Source organism: Dipodomys spectabilis, unplaced genomic scaffold, assembly GCF_019054845.1.
Source record: "Dipodomys spectabilis isolate Male_0828 unplaced genomic scaffold, ASM1905484v1 ptg000231l, whole genome shotgun sequence".
Taxonomy (NCBI): domain Eukaryota; kingdom Metazoa; phylum Chordata; class Mammalia; order Rodentia; family Heteromyidae; genus Dipodomys; species Dipodomys spectabilis.
The window spans coordinates 4,121,626-4,135,790 of NW_024870908.1; the positions used below are offsets into that span (position 1 = coordinate 4,121,626).

At 50.7% G+C, this 14,165-nt stretch overlaps 1 protein-coding gene across 1 annotated transcript in view; it reads right to left on the reverse strand.

Annotated features, from left to right (window-relative positions):
• Positions 1–14,165, reverse strand: part of Abat (4-aminobutyrate aminotransferase) — a 46,773-nt gene that overhangs the window by 8,128 nt on the left and 24,480 nt on the right. Inside the window, exons 2-8 of the mRNA XM_042698470.1 lie at positions 12,993–13,090; positions 12,355–12,452; positions 11,583–11,612; positions 10,370–10,487; positions 6,596–6,645; positions 984–1,064; positions 245–337 (exon numbers count right to left, since the gene is read on the reverse strand). Coding sequence (XP_042554404.1) covers positions 245–337; positions 984–1,064; positions 6,596–6,645; positions 10,370–10,487; positions 11,583–11,612; positions 12,355–12,452; positions 12,993–13,062 — 540 coding nt within the window. The 5' untranslated portion in view covers positions 13,063–13,090. The remainder of the gene's footprint in view (positions 1–244; positions 338–983; positions 1,065–6,595; positions 6,646–10,369; positions 10,488–11,582; positions 11,613–12,354; positions 12,453–12,992; positions 13,091–14,165) is intronic.

The following is a 14,165-nucleotide window of genomic DNA, read 5'->3' on the forward strand; positions in this document are numbered from 1 at the left end:
AGAGGAAGAAACAGATACCCCCACGCACATTCCGATGCATTACTCTCCTATGAGCCATGACGGATTCACTGACGCCAGGAAACCCAGCATCCTTACACTGAGTAGATTTGCGCAGCGCTGGCCTTTTGCGCTACATCACGCTGAGTGTGGGGAAATCTCCATCCAGGGCCTCGCTAGCTTTTAACCCTGACGACTGAGGTGTGTGGCTGGATGAGAGTGTGCGTGCTCGTGGCCCAAATCTTACCCTGTACCACATGAAGATGGTCTTGAATGCGTTTTCGTTGGAGCAGGAGCCGCAGGCCATGGTCATGAGCTGAGACATCCCTTTGGGGGCCACCTGTGGAAGGAGGCCAAGGGAGATAGAGAGGAAGAGAGAAAAGTGAGGGAGGGGAGCTGGGATGGGCTGAAAGCTGACACACTAACAGCACAAAAAAAGAATTTCTCCATTTTTGATGTGATTTATTCCATGCTATTATATAAAAACATGGCCCTAGACAGGTGCCGGTGGCTCACACCCGTCATCCTAGCTACTTAGGAGGCTGAGATCTGAAGATCACAGTTCGAAGCCGGCCCAGGCAGAAAAGTACCCATGAGACTCTTATCTCCAATGAACCACTCCAAAACCGGAAGTGGTGCTGTGGCTCAACGTGGTAGAGCACTAGCCTTGAGCAAAAGAGCTCAGGGACAGTGCCCTGAGTTCAAGTCCCATAACTGACAAAAAACAAACAAGCAAACAAACAAACCATGGCCTTATATTTTGGGAAAGTCCATGCATTCATATAAGATTTCATTCCAGAATCTGTTTAGTTGGGGGGGGGGGGGGTCTGTAAAAGTGCTAGGTCAGAAGCCAAAACTATTCATATGAAGTTAGTTTACTTGAGCACAGGAAACTAGATTTCAGCAGCCACGCCCTACCGACTCTTCCTGGTTATGAATCACAAACTCTTCCCAGAGAGTCTGCAAGAGTCCTTCCCTGAACTTACCGAGAGCAAGGAGTCCCGGAGCTTGTCCACGAAGTTCTCTGGAGGCAGGATGCCCAGGGCAGGTCTGTTGATAAACGTGCTCTGCAAAAGGCCAGCAGAGAAATGATGACTCTCAAACAGGCCCCAGTCCCTGCCCACCTCCTGCCTCCCCGTAGGGAAGGGGCTCAAATAAATCTCGAATGGCATCGGGGCTGAGGGTGTTCCAGAAATATCCAGAGTGACAAAGCTCCCTGAGCTTTTTAGGGATATTCATTGGGATTCTTTCAGTCTTAAAGAAAGCATCAGTATGTTGGTTGTGATATTGCTCCATAGTTTTTTTTTTTTTGTTTTGTTTTGTCAGTCGTGGGGCTTGAACTCTAGGCCTGGGTGCTGTCCCTCAGCTCTTCAGCTCAAGGCTAGCGCTCTACCACTTGAGCCACAACGCCACTTCCGGCTTTTTTGTTTTTGCTTATATGGTGCTGAGGAATCGAACCCAGGGCCTCATGCATGCGAGGCAAGCACTCTACCACTGAGCCACCTTCCCAGCCCAACGCCATGTTTTTTATATAATGGCACTGAATGAATGACATTAAAAAAATGGACGGAGGAGTACAGACCTTCCTGATTGGTTAACTTAGAAACACTGTCAGCTAAGCCCTGCCCCCTCGTGATTATATAGATATGTTATATTACCTCGAGTTGGGGCCCTTTATTTAATTCACTGAAGTTTGAGCACCAATAGTGTTTTTCCTTTTGGTTATAAATAATAATGTGTAGCTGGGCACGAGTAGCTCATGTCGGTAATCCTAGCTACTCAAGAGTCTGAAGTCCAAGGATTGGGTTCAGAGTCATCCCAGGCAGAAAATTCCATGAGACTAATCTCCAATTAACCATGAAATGGAGTTATGGCTCAAGTGGTAGAGCAGAAAAATCCAAGTGAGCACAAAAGGCCCTGAGTTCAAGTCATAGCATTGGTGCACACACACACATAATACTTGCACCTGCCACTTCAGTTCACTCGGTAGTAGCACGTTATCAAACTATGGAGCAATAGCCGGGCGCTGGTGGCTCACGCCTGTAATCCTAGCTACTCAGGAGGCTGAGATCTGAGGATCGCGGTTCAAAGCCAGCCCGGGCAGGAGAGATCGTGGGACTCCTATCTCCAATAAACCACCAGAAAACCGGAAGTGGCGCTGTAGCTCAAGTGGTAGAGCGCTCGCCTTGAGCTGAAGAGCTGAGGGACAGTGCCCAGGCCCAGAGTTCAGGCCCCACGACCGGACCGCCCCCCCCCCAAAAAAATCAGTGAGTTCCAACTACTTTATCCTGGACAGGAGAAGAACATGGCCATGCCCTCCACAACCCACAGCAGGAGGGGGAGGGGCTTACACATCTCTCTCTTTTTTTTTCCCCCTTTGGTCGGTCATGGGGCTTGAACTTAGGGCCTGGCCACTGTCTTTGAGTTCTTTTCTGCTCAAGGCTAGCTCTCTAGCACTTTGAGCCACAGCTCCACTGCTGGTTTTGTAGTGGTTAGTGGGAGATGAGAAAGTCCAAGAGACTCTTAGCTCCCACTAACCACTAGACTTTTTTTTTCCCAGGCTGGCTTCGAACCGTGATCCTCAGATCTTAGCCTCCCCAAGTAGCTAGGATGACAGAGGTGAGCCGCCAGCGCTCGGCACATCCTGCTTTTGGATTTTTCTGATAAGAATAGGTATTGCACCATGGTGATGCAGGAGACTTAATGGCAAAATTGTCTGCAGCCAGTGAACTCAAAAGGAGTTGGCTTCGTACGAGACAGAGCCGGGAAAGAAAGCAGAGAGGAAAGCTGAGGTTCTACAGAAGTGGCTTGGGTGGTAAAAGGCATCCGAATATGGTTCACACCTATAATCCCAGCTACTTGGGAGGCAGAGGTAGGAGAATCTGACTGCAGCCTGGGCAGAAGGAGACCCTCATCTCAACACCAACATATAAACGGTGGCTGTAGCGCAAGTGGTGGAAGAGTTGCCCAGCATTTTCCATGAGACCCAGTCCCGAGGGGGAAAAAACACTGGTGAGTTTAGGACTTGGTCTGGACCACTAGAAATTGGGGCAGAATTCACATCGCCATGGCTTTCTGCGTTTGAAATCATCCATGTACAGGGCTTCAAGTAGAGGAGGAAGTGGCCCCTCCTTTTTGTGAACACTCAGGGAATTTAAGGACCAGTTACTAGAGGTCAAGGAGCAAAACAGCGGCTCACACCCAAGCTTGCTGGCTTCGAACCTCCCCCTAACCCAAAAGATACTTTGATCTGCCCTTGGGGTCTGTGAAAGAGCAGTTCTTTCCAGCTCTGACTTGTTAAGGAAGCTCTTAAGAAATCTAATGCTGGGTGCCTGTGGCTCATGCCTGTAATCCTTGCTACTCAGGAGGATTGCTGTTCAAAGCCAGCCCAGGCATGAAAATCCGTGAGACTCTGATCTCCAGTGAACCATCTGAAAACTGGAAGTGGCGCTGCGGCTCAAGTGGTAGAGCGCTCGCCTTGAGCTGAAGAGCTGAGTCATACTGCCCAGGCCCAGAGTTCAAGCCCCACAACCGCCAAAAAAGAAAGGAAAAAAGAAAGCAATCTGGTGCTTCACAAGAAAGGGGTGGACCAAGCTGCTATTATGGGTTGCGGGGAAGAAGTTCCCAGAGGGGCACAGGCTGGCTGGCAGGCAAGCATGGCTGCTTATCTGGGACCAGGAAAGATGTGGGGGAGGTATTCTCACTCGACAGAGTGTGGCATTAAGAACAGAAGAAATCTGGGACACGGAGTGGCAGAACCAAATGAGGACAGGTTCTCCGTCGGCTCAGCATTCTGTGTGTGTGTGTGTGTGTGTGTGTGTGTGTCTGAAACGGGGTCTGGCTATGTCTTGCAGGCTGATCTTGAACTTGCTCCCTTCCTTCTTGCCTCCCCCTCCCAAGTACTGGGATTACAGGCGTGTAACTCGCACAATGCCTCTCAGTCTTGGAGAACAGAGCCGTGGGGGTGGGGAGACTTGCACATCGCAGACTGGCGTCCATCATCCGTGGCCAGATCCCTTGAGGGACACCCGGCTTGGGGGGTCTAAGGCCATGTGACCATGCATGCATGGGAAGGCTCAGTGCTGTAACTGCACAGCTCGGGGGATAGTGAGACCCCAGAACTGGAACCCAAGCCCAGCCTGGCAACACATGCCTATGATTCTAAGTGAAAAAGGAATATGATTTCACTCAGGTGCAGGGGGCTCTCGCCTGTCATCCTAACTACTCAGGAGGCTGAGATCTGAGGATCGCAGTTCGAAGCCAGCCTGCGTAGGAAAGTCCACGAGTCTCTTATCTCCAATAAACTACTGAGACAAAGCCAGAAGTGGTGCTGTGGCTTAAGTGGTAGGGTGCTAGCCTTGAGCAAAAGAAGCTCTAGGCCCTAAGTTCAAGCCCACACAAAAGAACACTGGCTGTAAGCAAAGCATTAGTTGCAGGCCCTGAATTCAAGTTCTACTGTTGATGCATGCATGTGTGCGCATGCACACACACACACACACACACATACACACAAGTGGAATTGTAGTAACACTCTGAAGATGGACCTAAGCAGGGTTTCCATGCACATAGGGGAGAGTAGTCCCTGCTAGAAATCCAAGTGGGAGAGGAGAGGGTTGGGGGCCAGCCTGTCACCTGCATAACAAGTGGGCCCGGGTGCTGTGTAGGAAATCCGGACCCCTGAGTTCCCATGTCACGCACGGTAAGGGCAGGGGGCGGGGTCTGAGTGTGCCGTGCAGACAGCTGACACTGAGAATGTGTCTGACACGATTGTTGACAGTTCTTCCGGCACCAACTGCCGGAGCAGCTGGGATCTGTGGGACGTTTCACAACAAAGCGGGCTTTGAATGTAAACACATCCTCCCCACCTCTGGCCACAAAGAACCTCCCCAGATGCCTTCCAAAGACACAAGTTTCCTCGGTTCCCAAGCCCTCCCGGGCAGGACTCCCCCACTTATACACAAAGCCAGAAGATGGCTCTGCCAGAGACTCCTCTTTTCTGTCAAGCATTTGAAGAGCCAGGCTCCGATGGCTCACACCTGCGACTCAGGAGGCTGAGCTCTGAAGATCCTGGTTTGAGGCCTGCTGGGCAGGAAAATCCGCAGAGACTCTTATCTCTGATTAACCACCAGAAGGCTGGAAGTGGACCTGGGGCTTACGTGGTAGAGGGCCAGCTTTGAGTGAGAAGCTGAAGGACAGTGTCCAGGCCCTAAGTTCAAGACTCAATACTAGCACACACACACACACACACACACACACACACACACACACACACACACACACTCCTCAACCCCCCACCTCCAGGAAATCCTAGCTCCGAGGTAGGAAGGGGACTTTGGGAGGTGGTTAGGTCAGAGAGTGGGGACCTCATGAAGGTGTTCTTGTAAGAGAGACCCGAGGAAAGTCATGGTCGACACACCTGCCATCCTAGTGACGTAAGAGAGGCATGAATAGGAGGATTGAGATGCGGGCTGAACCTCGCATAAAGCTCGAAAAATAATCCATGCATAAAGGATTTGGTAGTGTGGTTCAAGTGGTAGAGCACCTGTCCAAAAAGCACAAAGCCCTCAGTTCAAAACTCTCAAACTTCCAAAAAGAAAAAGGGAGAAATTCTCATGATGAACAATGATCTGGCTCCAAAGTCATTACTAACCAAGGTAGCAAAAATCCACACTGAGCCGGGCTCCGGGGGCTCACACCTGTCATCCTAGCTACTCAGGAGGCTGAGATCTGAGGGTTGTGCTTCGAAGCCAGCCCAGGCTGAAAAGTCTGTGAGACTCTTATCTCCAATGAACAACTCAGAAAAAGCCAGAAGTGGAACTGTGGCTCAAGTGGTAGAATGCTAGCCTTGAACAAAAGCAGCTCAGGGACAGTCACCAGGCCCTGAGTTCCAGCCCCAGGAGGCACAACAATAAAAATATAAATAAAATAAACAAATAAATAGACAAAATCCATACTGACTTGGATTTCTCCCCAGAGATTGTGATCCTGCCAGGGTTTTTCATTCCCTGAGAACCGGTCTTAACTCACCCTGGTTTACACCCGATTGTCCCCTGACCTCTGGTCTCAGCTCAAAGGTTGCTTTATTTGAAAAGCCCTTCCTCACATTCTCAAACAGCTCAGCTTCTGTGGGCTCTTTCCGAATACCCGTATTGGCTGTGTGATGTCAGGCACATACTTAACTTCTCTGTGCCTCAGTTCCCCCATCTATGAAATCTGATCACCATGGCACCTGCGTTACAGATGCTGCTGTGTTACAGCGGGAAAGAGTCCAGCACAGGTTTGGTATCTGCCCCAGCCTCCATCATTCTCATCATCCCCTTCTGCACACACAGCGCTGAGCCTTGTGCTTCTAAACGTGGTTGTTGCAATTGTCTACTGATGTGTGTGGCTACCTGGCTGCCTCCCAGGACAGGATGGTGGTGGTGTTTTTGCTCACTAAGGCATTCCATGGGCAGCACCCAGAGTGGGGATCCCAGAAATGTTGAAGCAACGATGAATACATGAATGAATGAATGAGTGAGCGAATGACTATTTCTAAAGGCTGCCCAGGGTCTGTGTGGGCCTGGATGACCTGTGCTCTGGGGTCAAGGAGACATACCGCATTGTGAGGCTGCTGAACGAGTTTCATGAGGGCCGGATGATTGTAACCTGGGGAGAGAAAGATATGGTGAGGATCCCAGGGCCCCTCCCACTTCCCTTCCAGTCCAGTCCATCCTGGCATACGATGACACAGCAGACTGGAGGCTAAGACATCAGCAAGCGGCCCCCAAGGACAGAGCTCAGCACTGGACATCATCATCATCATCATCATCGTCAGGACTCGAGTTTCCAAAACATACAGTATTCATTCAATGAAAGCATCTCACTTTTCTGTGTCTACGCCCATCCTTGATGCCAGCGGGGGATGGGCGCCGGCTCCCCCCCACCCCTGCTTTGTGCAGAGTCCCCTGGTCTATGACAAGACTGCCCCACAAATCTCAGAATGCTCTGCGGTGTGGTGCTGGAGTAGTTTAGAAAACTGCCCCGGTTGCTAGGTGGGGGGGGGGGGGGGAAGAGGCAGGGTCGGGGTGGGGGGGGGCTCACTCCTGGAATCCTAGCTACTCAGGAGGCTGAGATCTGGGGATTGTGGTTCAAAGCCAACCTGGGAAGACAAATCTGAATGACTCCTATCTCCAATCAACTGGCAAAACATTGGAAGTGAAGGTATGGCTCAAGTGGTAGAGGGAAGGAATGAAGGAAGGAAGGAAGGAAGGAAGGAAGGAGGGAAGGAGGGAAGGAAGGGAAGGAAGCCAGCCTAACCCCCCAGGGGTGGCCCTCATGAAAGGAAAACAACTCTCAGAAGAGACCCAAGCAAAGTCATGGAAGGCCCAGGGGCGGAGCCTATGGGAGGCAGAAAGGGGTGGGGCCAGGAAGTAGGAGGGGCTAAGAAAGAATAAGAAAGGGTGACTGATATAAACCCACGTGCATGTATGGCAATGTCACAGTGAAACCTCTGATTCTGTACAATTTAAATAAAGAATGGAGGCTCATGGGAGCTCCTCTGCAGCCTTTCACCAGTGACAAGGCAGCACCTATGAACCAGAAGGCGTGGACTGTCCTCAGACACTGAATCTGCCAGTGACGTGGCCTTGGCCTTCCCAGCCTCCATTACTATGAGAAAAGGTTCTGTTGCTGCTCTTCAGCCGACAGCATTTTGTCAGGGCAGCCTCACTGGACAAAGACCTATACTTGTCCACTTATCTTCTTGTACCGATTCCTTTTTTAATCGAAATACATTTACCCTGAAAGGACACAGTCTATTCCTGGGAGTAGAGACTGAATATGATGGGAAGAATTTTTTGCGGTTTGCCCACGGCTCAGAGCCTGAGGCCAAGAACAACCACCAACAACAACAACAGTGAAAGAGATTCCCAGATCTTTGTGCCCGTGGGCTGGAGAAAGTTGAATAGGAGGATCACAGGGGGCCAGCGGGGAGTGTGTTCACATTCTCCAGCCTCTCCCCACTCCCCCGGGTCACTGGGCTCCAGACTAGATGGCCTTCATCACTGAGGACAAACACTCTCTGGGTTTTTCCAACTGTTTTCTGGCCAGAGATCTTAATGTTCTGGCTCCTTATCGTGCTGTGCTGCTGGGGAGTTTATGAGCTATCTGCTTCAGCCGATAAGACAGGTCCAGGTAAATCTCATTAAACCACACTTGCAGTTTGCCTGTCTTCTTGACTCCAGGGGGAGGGAGAGGGAGAGGGAGCGGGAGAGGGAGGGGAAGAGGGGGAGGGGGGAGGGGAAGAGGGGGAGTGGGAAGGGGAGGGGGAGATGGGTTTTGGTGCTAGGGGACTCCCTCTCTCCCATTGCCAGGCCAGTGCCTACAAGTTAGTGACTTAGGTCTGGCAGACCCAACAACCTACTCCACACCTGCAATGAGGTGGACACAGAGGAGGTGAGGCCAGAAGATGCTGACAGCTGTGTTGGGAGGGGCGTCAGTGGGGGAGAGGATGGACCGACAGAGAGGGAGAAGGAGGATGAGTGGGTTGAAGGAGGCAGAAGCTGTCATCTTAACTCAAGAGGCTGAGATTGGAGGATTGTGGTTCAAAGCTAGCCCGGGTGGGAAAGTCCATGAGACTCTCATCTCCAATTAAGTACCAAAAAAGTGGAAAGTGGAGCTGTAGCCAGTAGGCTGGAGCACAAAAACTCAGGGACAGTGCTCAGGCCTGGCACAAAAAAATAGAGAAAAAAAGGAAGAAAGGAAAGAAGGAAGGAAGGAACGAACGAAGGAAGGAAGGGAGGAAGCAAAGAAGGAAGGAGGAGGAAGAGGATTGGGAGACAAGGTATACAGGTGTGGACAGGTTACAATGAAACCCTACCTTGCACAACTAATGCACACTAATAGCAAATTGTGAAAAATAGACGATCTTGTTATGGTTTGATTCTGGACATTTATTTTATTTTTGTTTGTTTGTTATGCCAGTCCTGGGGCTTGAACTCAGGGTCTGGGCACTGTCCTTAATCTTCTTTTGCTCAAGGCTAGTGCTCTACCACTTGAGCCACAGCTCCACTTCTGGCTTTTTTGGTTGTTTTAGTGGAGGTAAGAGTCTCGTAGACTTTCTTGGCCTTTGAGCTGTGATCCTCACATCTCAGCCTCCTGAATAGCTAGGATTATAGACACGCGCTACCAGAACCTAGCTTCTGCCATGGACATTTAATGAGATAACATGTCCAGCACCATGGCAGGCATCTAGTTTGAGGCTAGCTTGGGTTCTTAGTGAGATAAAAAGCCAACACTAGCAAATCTCAAAGACTATAGGTATCAGACAAAAAGGGACCAGAAAGAAAACTCTCAGAACTTCTGGTTTATACTGCAGACTTTACCCTCCCTACTGCAAATGTGGGCCTGAGGGCTAGGGGTTCAAACTGAGAGTCTGAGAGTTAGGGGTTCAAACTGAGGGAGACTTGGGAAGAAGGGGGTGAGGTTGGGTCCCAGGGTCATAGCCAACAGATGGAGCCAGGATTCGAATTCAGGATGAATTGAGAGCTCATCCCTTTCCAGTCCAGTAAAAAGGGGAGATGAGGGTTTAATAACGTCTTCGAACCCAGAGCCCCTTCGAAGGGCTGAGGCACCCCAATAATGAACCTCTCCAAAGATTTGATTTACTGTCTGATCACATCTTAATGGGAAAGACACAGACAGAGATGAAGAAATGGACTGGGGGAGGGGGCACTCGGGGGAGGAGCCTCCTGCTTCTGGAAAGGCTGGGGTGGGAGCTAGCTTTTGACAGGGTCAGGACACCGCACCACACCTTCTCTGCTGCAGACAGGTATCGCCATGTGCCAAGGACAGGCTCTACCGGGCCCTCCCGCAGCCGATTGCACAGACTCCCAGACCATTCACGCTGCGAACAGCCACCACGTCTCCAAATCAGCTCCGTCTGTCCTGTCCTAAGCGCCATGCGGTGATCATGCTCCCCGGGCAGGCCACCCATCGACCAGCTGCTGAGAACAGGAGTGCCGGCCGCCTTCGGAGCTTTCTGTCCTGCCCTGTGCCATCTCCCTGACTCCCCTTCCTTCTCCTAAGCACTCTTCCCCTATAGGTTACCCACCCGCCCTCTCCCAGCTCCTCCTAACCCAGCTGGACACCCGTGTCATGGCCTCTGTGCTGGGTGGTAGGATACATACCTTGTTCAGATCACTGGGAAAGGGAGGGAATGAGAGAGGTTGTGTGAGACTCGTGACATGTTACTATTGCTTCTTCCCTTGCCCTTGGGCTGTGTGTGTGTGTGTGTGTGTGTGTGTGTGTGTGTGTGTGGCTGGCACACACACAGCCATGATGATGAGGGACAGAGCAAGGTGACCCTCGAGGGCCCATGACCGGCTCTTACCTATGGGGACAGAGGAGATCTGAGAATACAGGTCCAGCATGCGATTGCCGTCCACGTCCACCAGATAGTTGCCCCGGCTCTCCTCGTAGTTGCAGAAAAAGTGTACGGCCTCTGCATTCTTAGGAAAGACGGAACGGGCTCAGACTCTCCAGGACTTCAGTGGTTCTTCATCTTTTAGGACATAAGCTCGCATCGAGTCACATTCTGTACACCGCGAGGGCATGCAGGATGTCCGTGGATGCTAGCGGTGCTGTGGGCCTTGCCCTGGTTTGCTTTACAGAGGCTCACTAAGCTGTGATTTGGTGTGTGGGGGGGTGTCTATGGATTTTTCTATATACTTCTTTTCCTACATCAGAAGAAACAAGGCTGACATCTGAGAAGTTGAGGTAAGTGTGGTTGGCATAGAGAAACCACTATGGTAGCCGGGCACCGGTGGCTCATGCCTGCCATTCCAGCTATTCAAGAGGCTGAGATCTGAGGATCACCTCTTGAAGCCAGCCAGGGCAGGAAAGTCCATGAGACTCTTATCTCCAATGAACCACTGGAAAGTCAGAAGCTGCACTGTGGCTCAAAGTGATAGAGCGCTGGCCTCGAGAAGAAAAGAGCTCAGGGACAGCATGCAGGCTCTGAGTTCAAGCCCTATGACCAACAAAAGCCAACCACCGCAAGAAAAGGGCTCCATTGGGCTGGGAAGGTGGCTCAGTGGTAGAGCGCTTGCCTTGAATGCCTGAGGCCCTGGGTTCAATTCCTCAGTACCACATAAGTAAAAAGAAAAAAGCTGGAAGTGGCGCTGTGGCTTGAGTGGTAGAGCGCTAGCCTTGAGCTGAAGAGCTGAGGGACAGCGCCCAGGCCCAGAGTTCAGGCCCCATGACTGGACCCAAAAAAAAAAAAAAAAAAAAGAAAAGGGCTCCATAAATTCAGAAGAAGTGAAATCACACAAAAACAACATGGGGATGAAAGTAGAAATCAATAATGAAAAGAAATTTGGGGACTTCACAAAAGCGTGGAAATTAAACACCACATAACGAATCAAAGGGACAAAGAAGAAATTACAAGGGAAATTAGAGAAAAAAAAAAAAAAAAAAAAAACGGTGTAAGGGAAAAGCAACTACATGTATGTTTCCTAGAAAAAAAAATACCCGGCGCAGATTGAGCAACTTTCCCTCAGAATGCGATAAAGAAATGGAAGGAACATTATTTCATCTCCACATACCTGAATTATGTTCAGCTGTCTCATTAACTCCTGCAGCAAGAACAAAGAGAAGGTTAGAGTAGCCAACACATCCTCTAATCAAATAGCCATACTCTCTTATCAATATAGCTCCAAGATCTTTCCTGTCATCCCAGCTCCCCGGAGATGGATGGGTATCAGCTGGCGTGGGGAGGGTTTTACCTTAGTATCTTCTTGTTGATAACAGAATGGCCTCCTCCTGTCCAATCTATCTTTGTCCTCTTTTTATTTTCTGTTCTGGTCCTGAGTTTTGAGCTCAGAGCCTGGGCACTGTGCCTGAGTTTTTTCAAATTTTTGTTCAAGGTGAGATGCTCTATCACTTGAGCCAAGGCTCCGCTTTTGGCTTTTGGGTGATTAATTGGAGACAGGAGTCTCAGACTTTTTTTTTTGTCGGTTGTAGGGCTTGAACTCTGGGCTTGGGTGCTATTCCTGCGCTCTTCAGCTCAAGGCGAGCGCTCTACCACGTGGACCACAGCGTCACTTCCAGTTTTTTAGTGGTTATTGGAGATAAGAGTCTCATGGACTTTCCTGCCTAGATTGGCTTTGAATGGTGATCCTCAGATCTCAGCCTCCTCAGTAGCTAGGATTACTTCTCAGGCAGAATGGCCTAGTTTAGTTTAATGCATGGATGTGTAGCAGAGAGCTCTCTAAAAACCCCAACAACACTGGTCCCTGGGTTTGGCTGATCTCTAGTCTCCTGGGTCTCTTTCTCATTTAATTTTGGAAACAAACCACTCAGGGCTGCAAGGCTCACCAGAGATCTAGGTCCCGGGACTTCGGTTTTCATCAGGGGCGCGTCATAATCAAACTCTACATCGACTTTGGCCGCAGCTTGGCTGATGTGTCTGGCTCCTGCATTAGACAGGGAGACAGGAGTCAGCAGACAGCAGACAGAGTGAGCATCTTCCCTGACAGATGCTCAAGCCCCCCCTCCCACCCCAGTCAACTTGCTGCTACCGCACAAGGTCAAGCTGAAAAACGGGGGAGAACCTACTACCAGCAAGGCTGTGGGTGAGCAGGCATGCCTTCTCCAAGTGGTAGAAGCGCAATCCCGTTTTCTGCTCTATTCTACTCTTTCTCTCTCTCCTTCTCCTCCTCTTTTCTTCCCTTCCCCTCCTTCCTTCCCTCCTCTCTTCCTTCTTTCTCCTCTCTTTCTTTCTCCTCTCTCCAGTAATTTATGGAATACTCCACTGAAGGTAAACAGCAGAATAACCAAAGGAAGTTCTGTGAACAGCACAGCTGGGTGCAGCAGCTTCACAGAAGGGCTGGCCCCGCCCCCAAGCAGCCCTGGCCCCGCCCTCAGCAGGACTGGACCAGGACTCCCGGGCCCAGGGTTCCCCAGTCTGGCTTGTGGCTTGGTCGGGGGGTCTTGCGGAAGACCCCAGGGCTTACCAGGCGCCAGCAGGCGAAAGGTGTTCTGGGAGCCGCAGGCCAGCTGCCGGGTGAGCAGCATGAAGGCCATGACCCCTCCCTCGGGAACAGAGGGACCCCTGCGAAGGAATGCAGACACAGACTTCAGCCCCCAAGGCCGGCAGCCCTGCCCACCCCGCACCCCACCATCTCCCCAAGCAGCTAAGGAGGCTCTTCCCATATCACGTCCTCCGCTTCTGTTTTGATTGAGACAGGGTCTCCCTCTATAGCCCAGGGAGGCCTTGAACCCTTGATGCTCCTGCCTCAGCCTCCCCAATGCTGGGATGGCAGATGTGTGCCACCATGCCCAGCAATTCCTTTGCTGTTCTATGGATTGCTGCATTCACTTTAAGCACATGGGTATTGCACGCACACACGTGTTCATTTGAACTCTACCACATGCAGGTAAGATGAGTTCTTATTCTCCCTCTCCGTGAGTTTGTGAACTCAAGGCCTCACACTTGCTCAGCCTGCTTGCTCAACTGGCACTCTACCACGTGAGCTACGCCCCCAGCCCAGATATTTTTTGTGTGTCTGTTGGGGCTTGAACTCAGGGCTTGGGTGCCCTAGAGCTTTTTCTGCTGAAGACTGATGCTCTACCACTTGATTCGCAGCTCCACTTCCAGCTTTTTGCTAGTAATTGAAGATAAGAGTCTTAAAGACTTTCCTGCGCAGGCTGGCTTTGAACCATGATCTTCAGACCTCATCCGCCTACGTTACCTAGGATTACAGGAGTAAGCCACCGGTGCCTGGCTTCAGGCATTAATTCTTAACACAATGTATTCCAAATAACAGAAGTTAGTGTCCTTAATGCCAGTCCCTTCTCTCTCACCCACGAATTCAATCTGCAGAAGTTAATGAGGCAGTTGGAGGGGGCCCCGAATTATCTAGCTTCAGGAGAGAGGAAGATGGATTAGACGCAGAGCTCTTTCAGGGGACGATGATGGGGTGAACAGTGGGAGAATGGAATGTTCTAGGCTGCTTTCTTCATGCTGTCATTAAATTCTTAAAATAACCCAGCAAGGTACATATATAATTTTTCCCCCAGCTCACTGTCAATAGAATTCTGCGTAAGACAGGCCAAATGGCAACTGGTTGGTGCATGCAGGAAGATGGGAGGCATTCTTCAGGTCCGAGTTAGACAGGGTAGGGCCG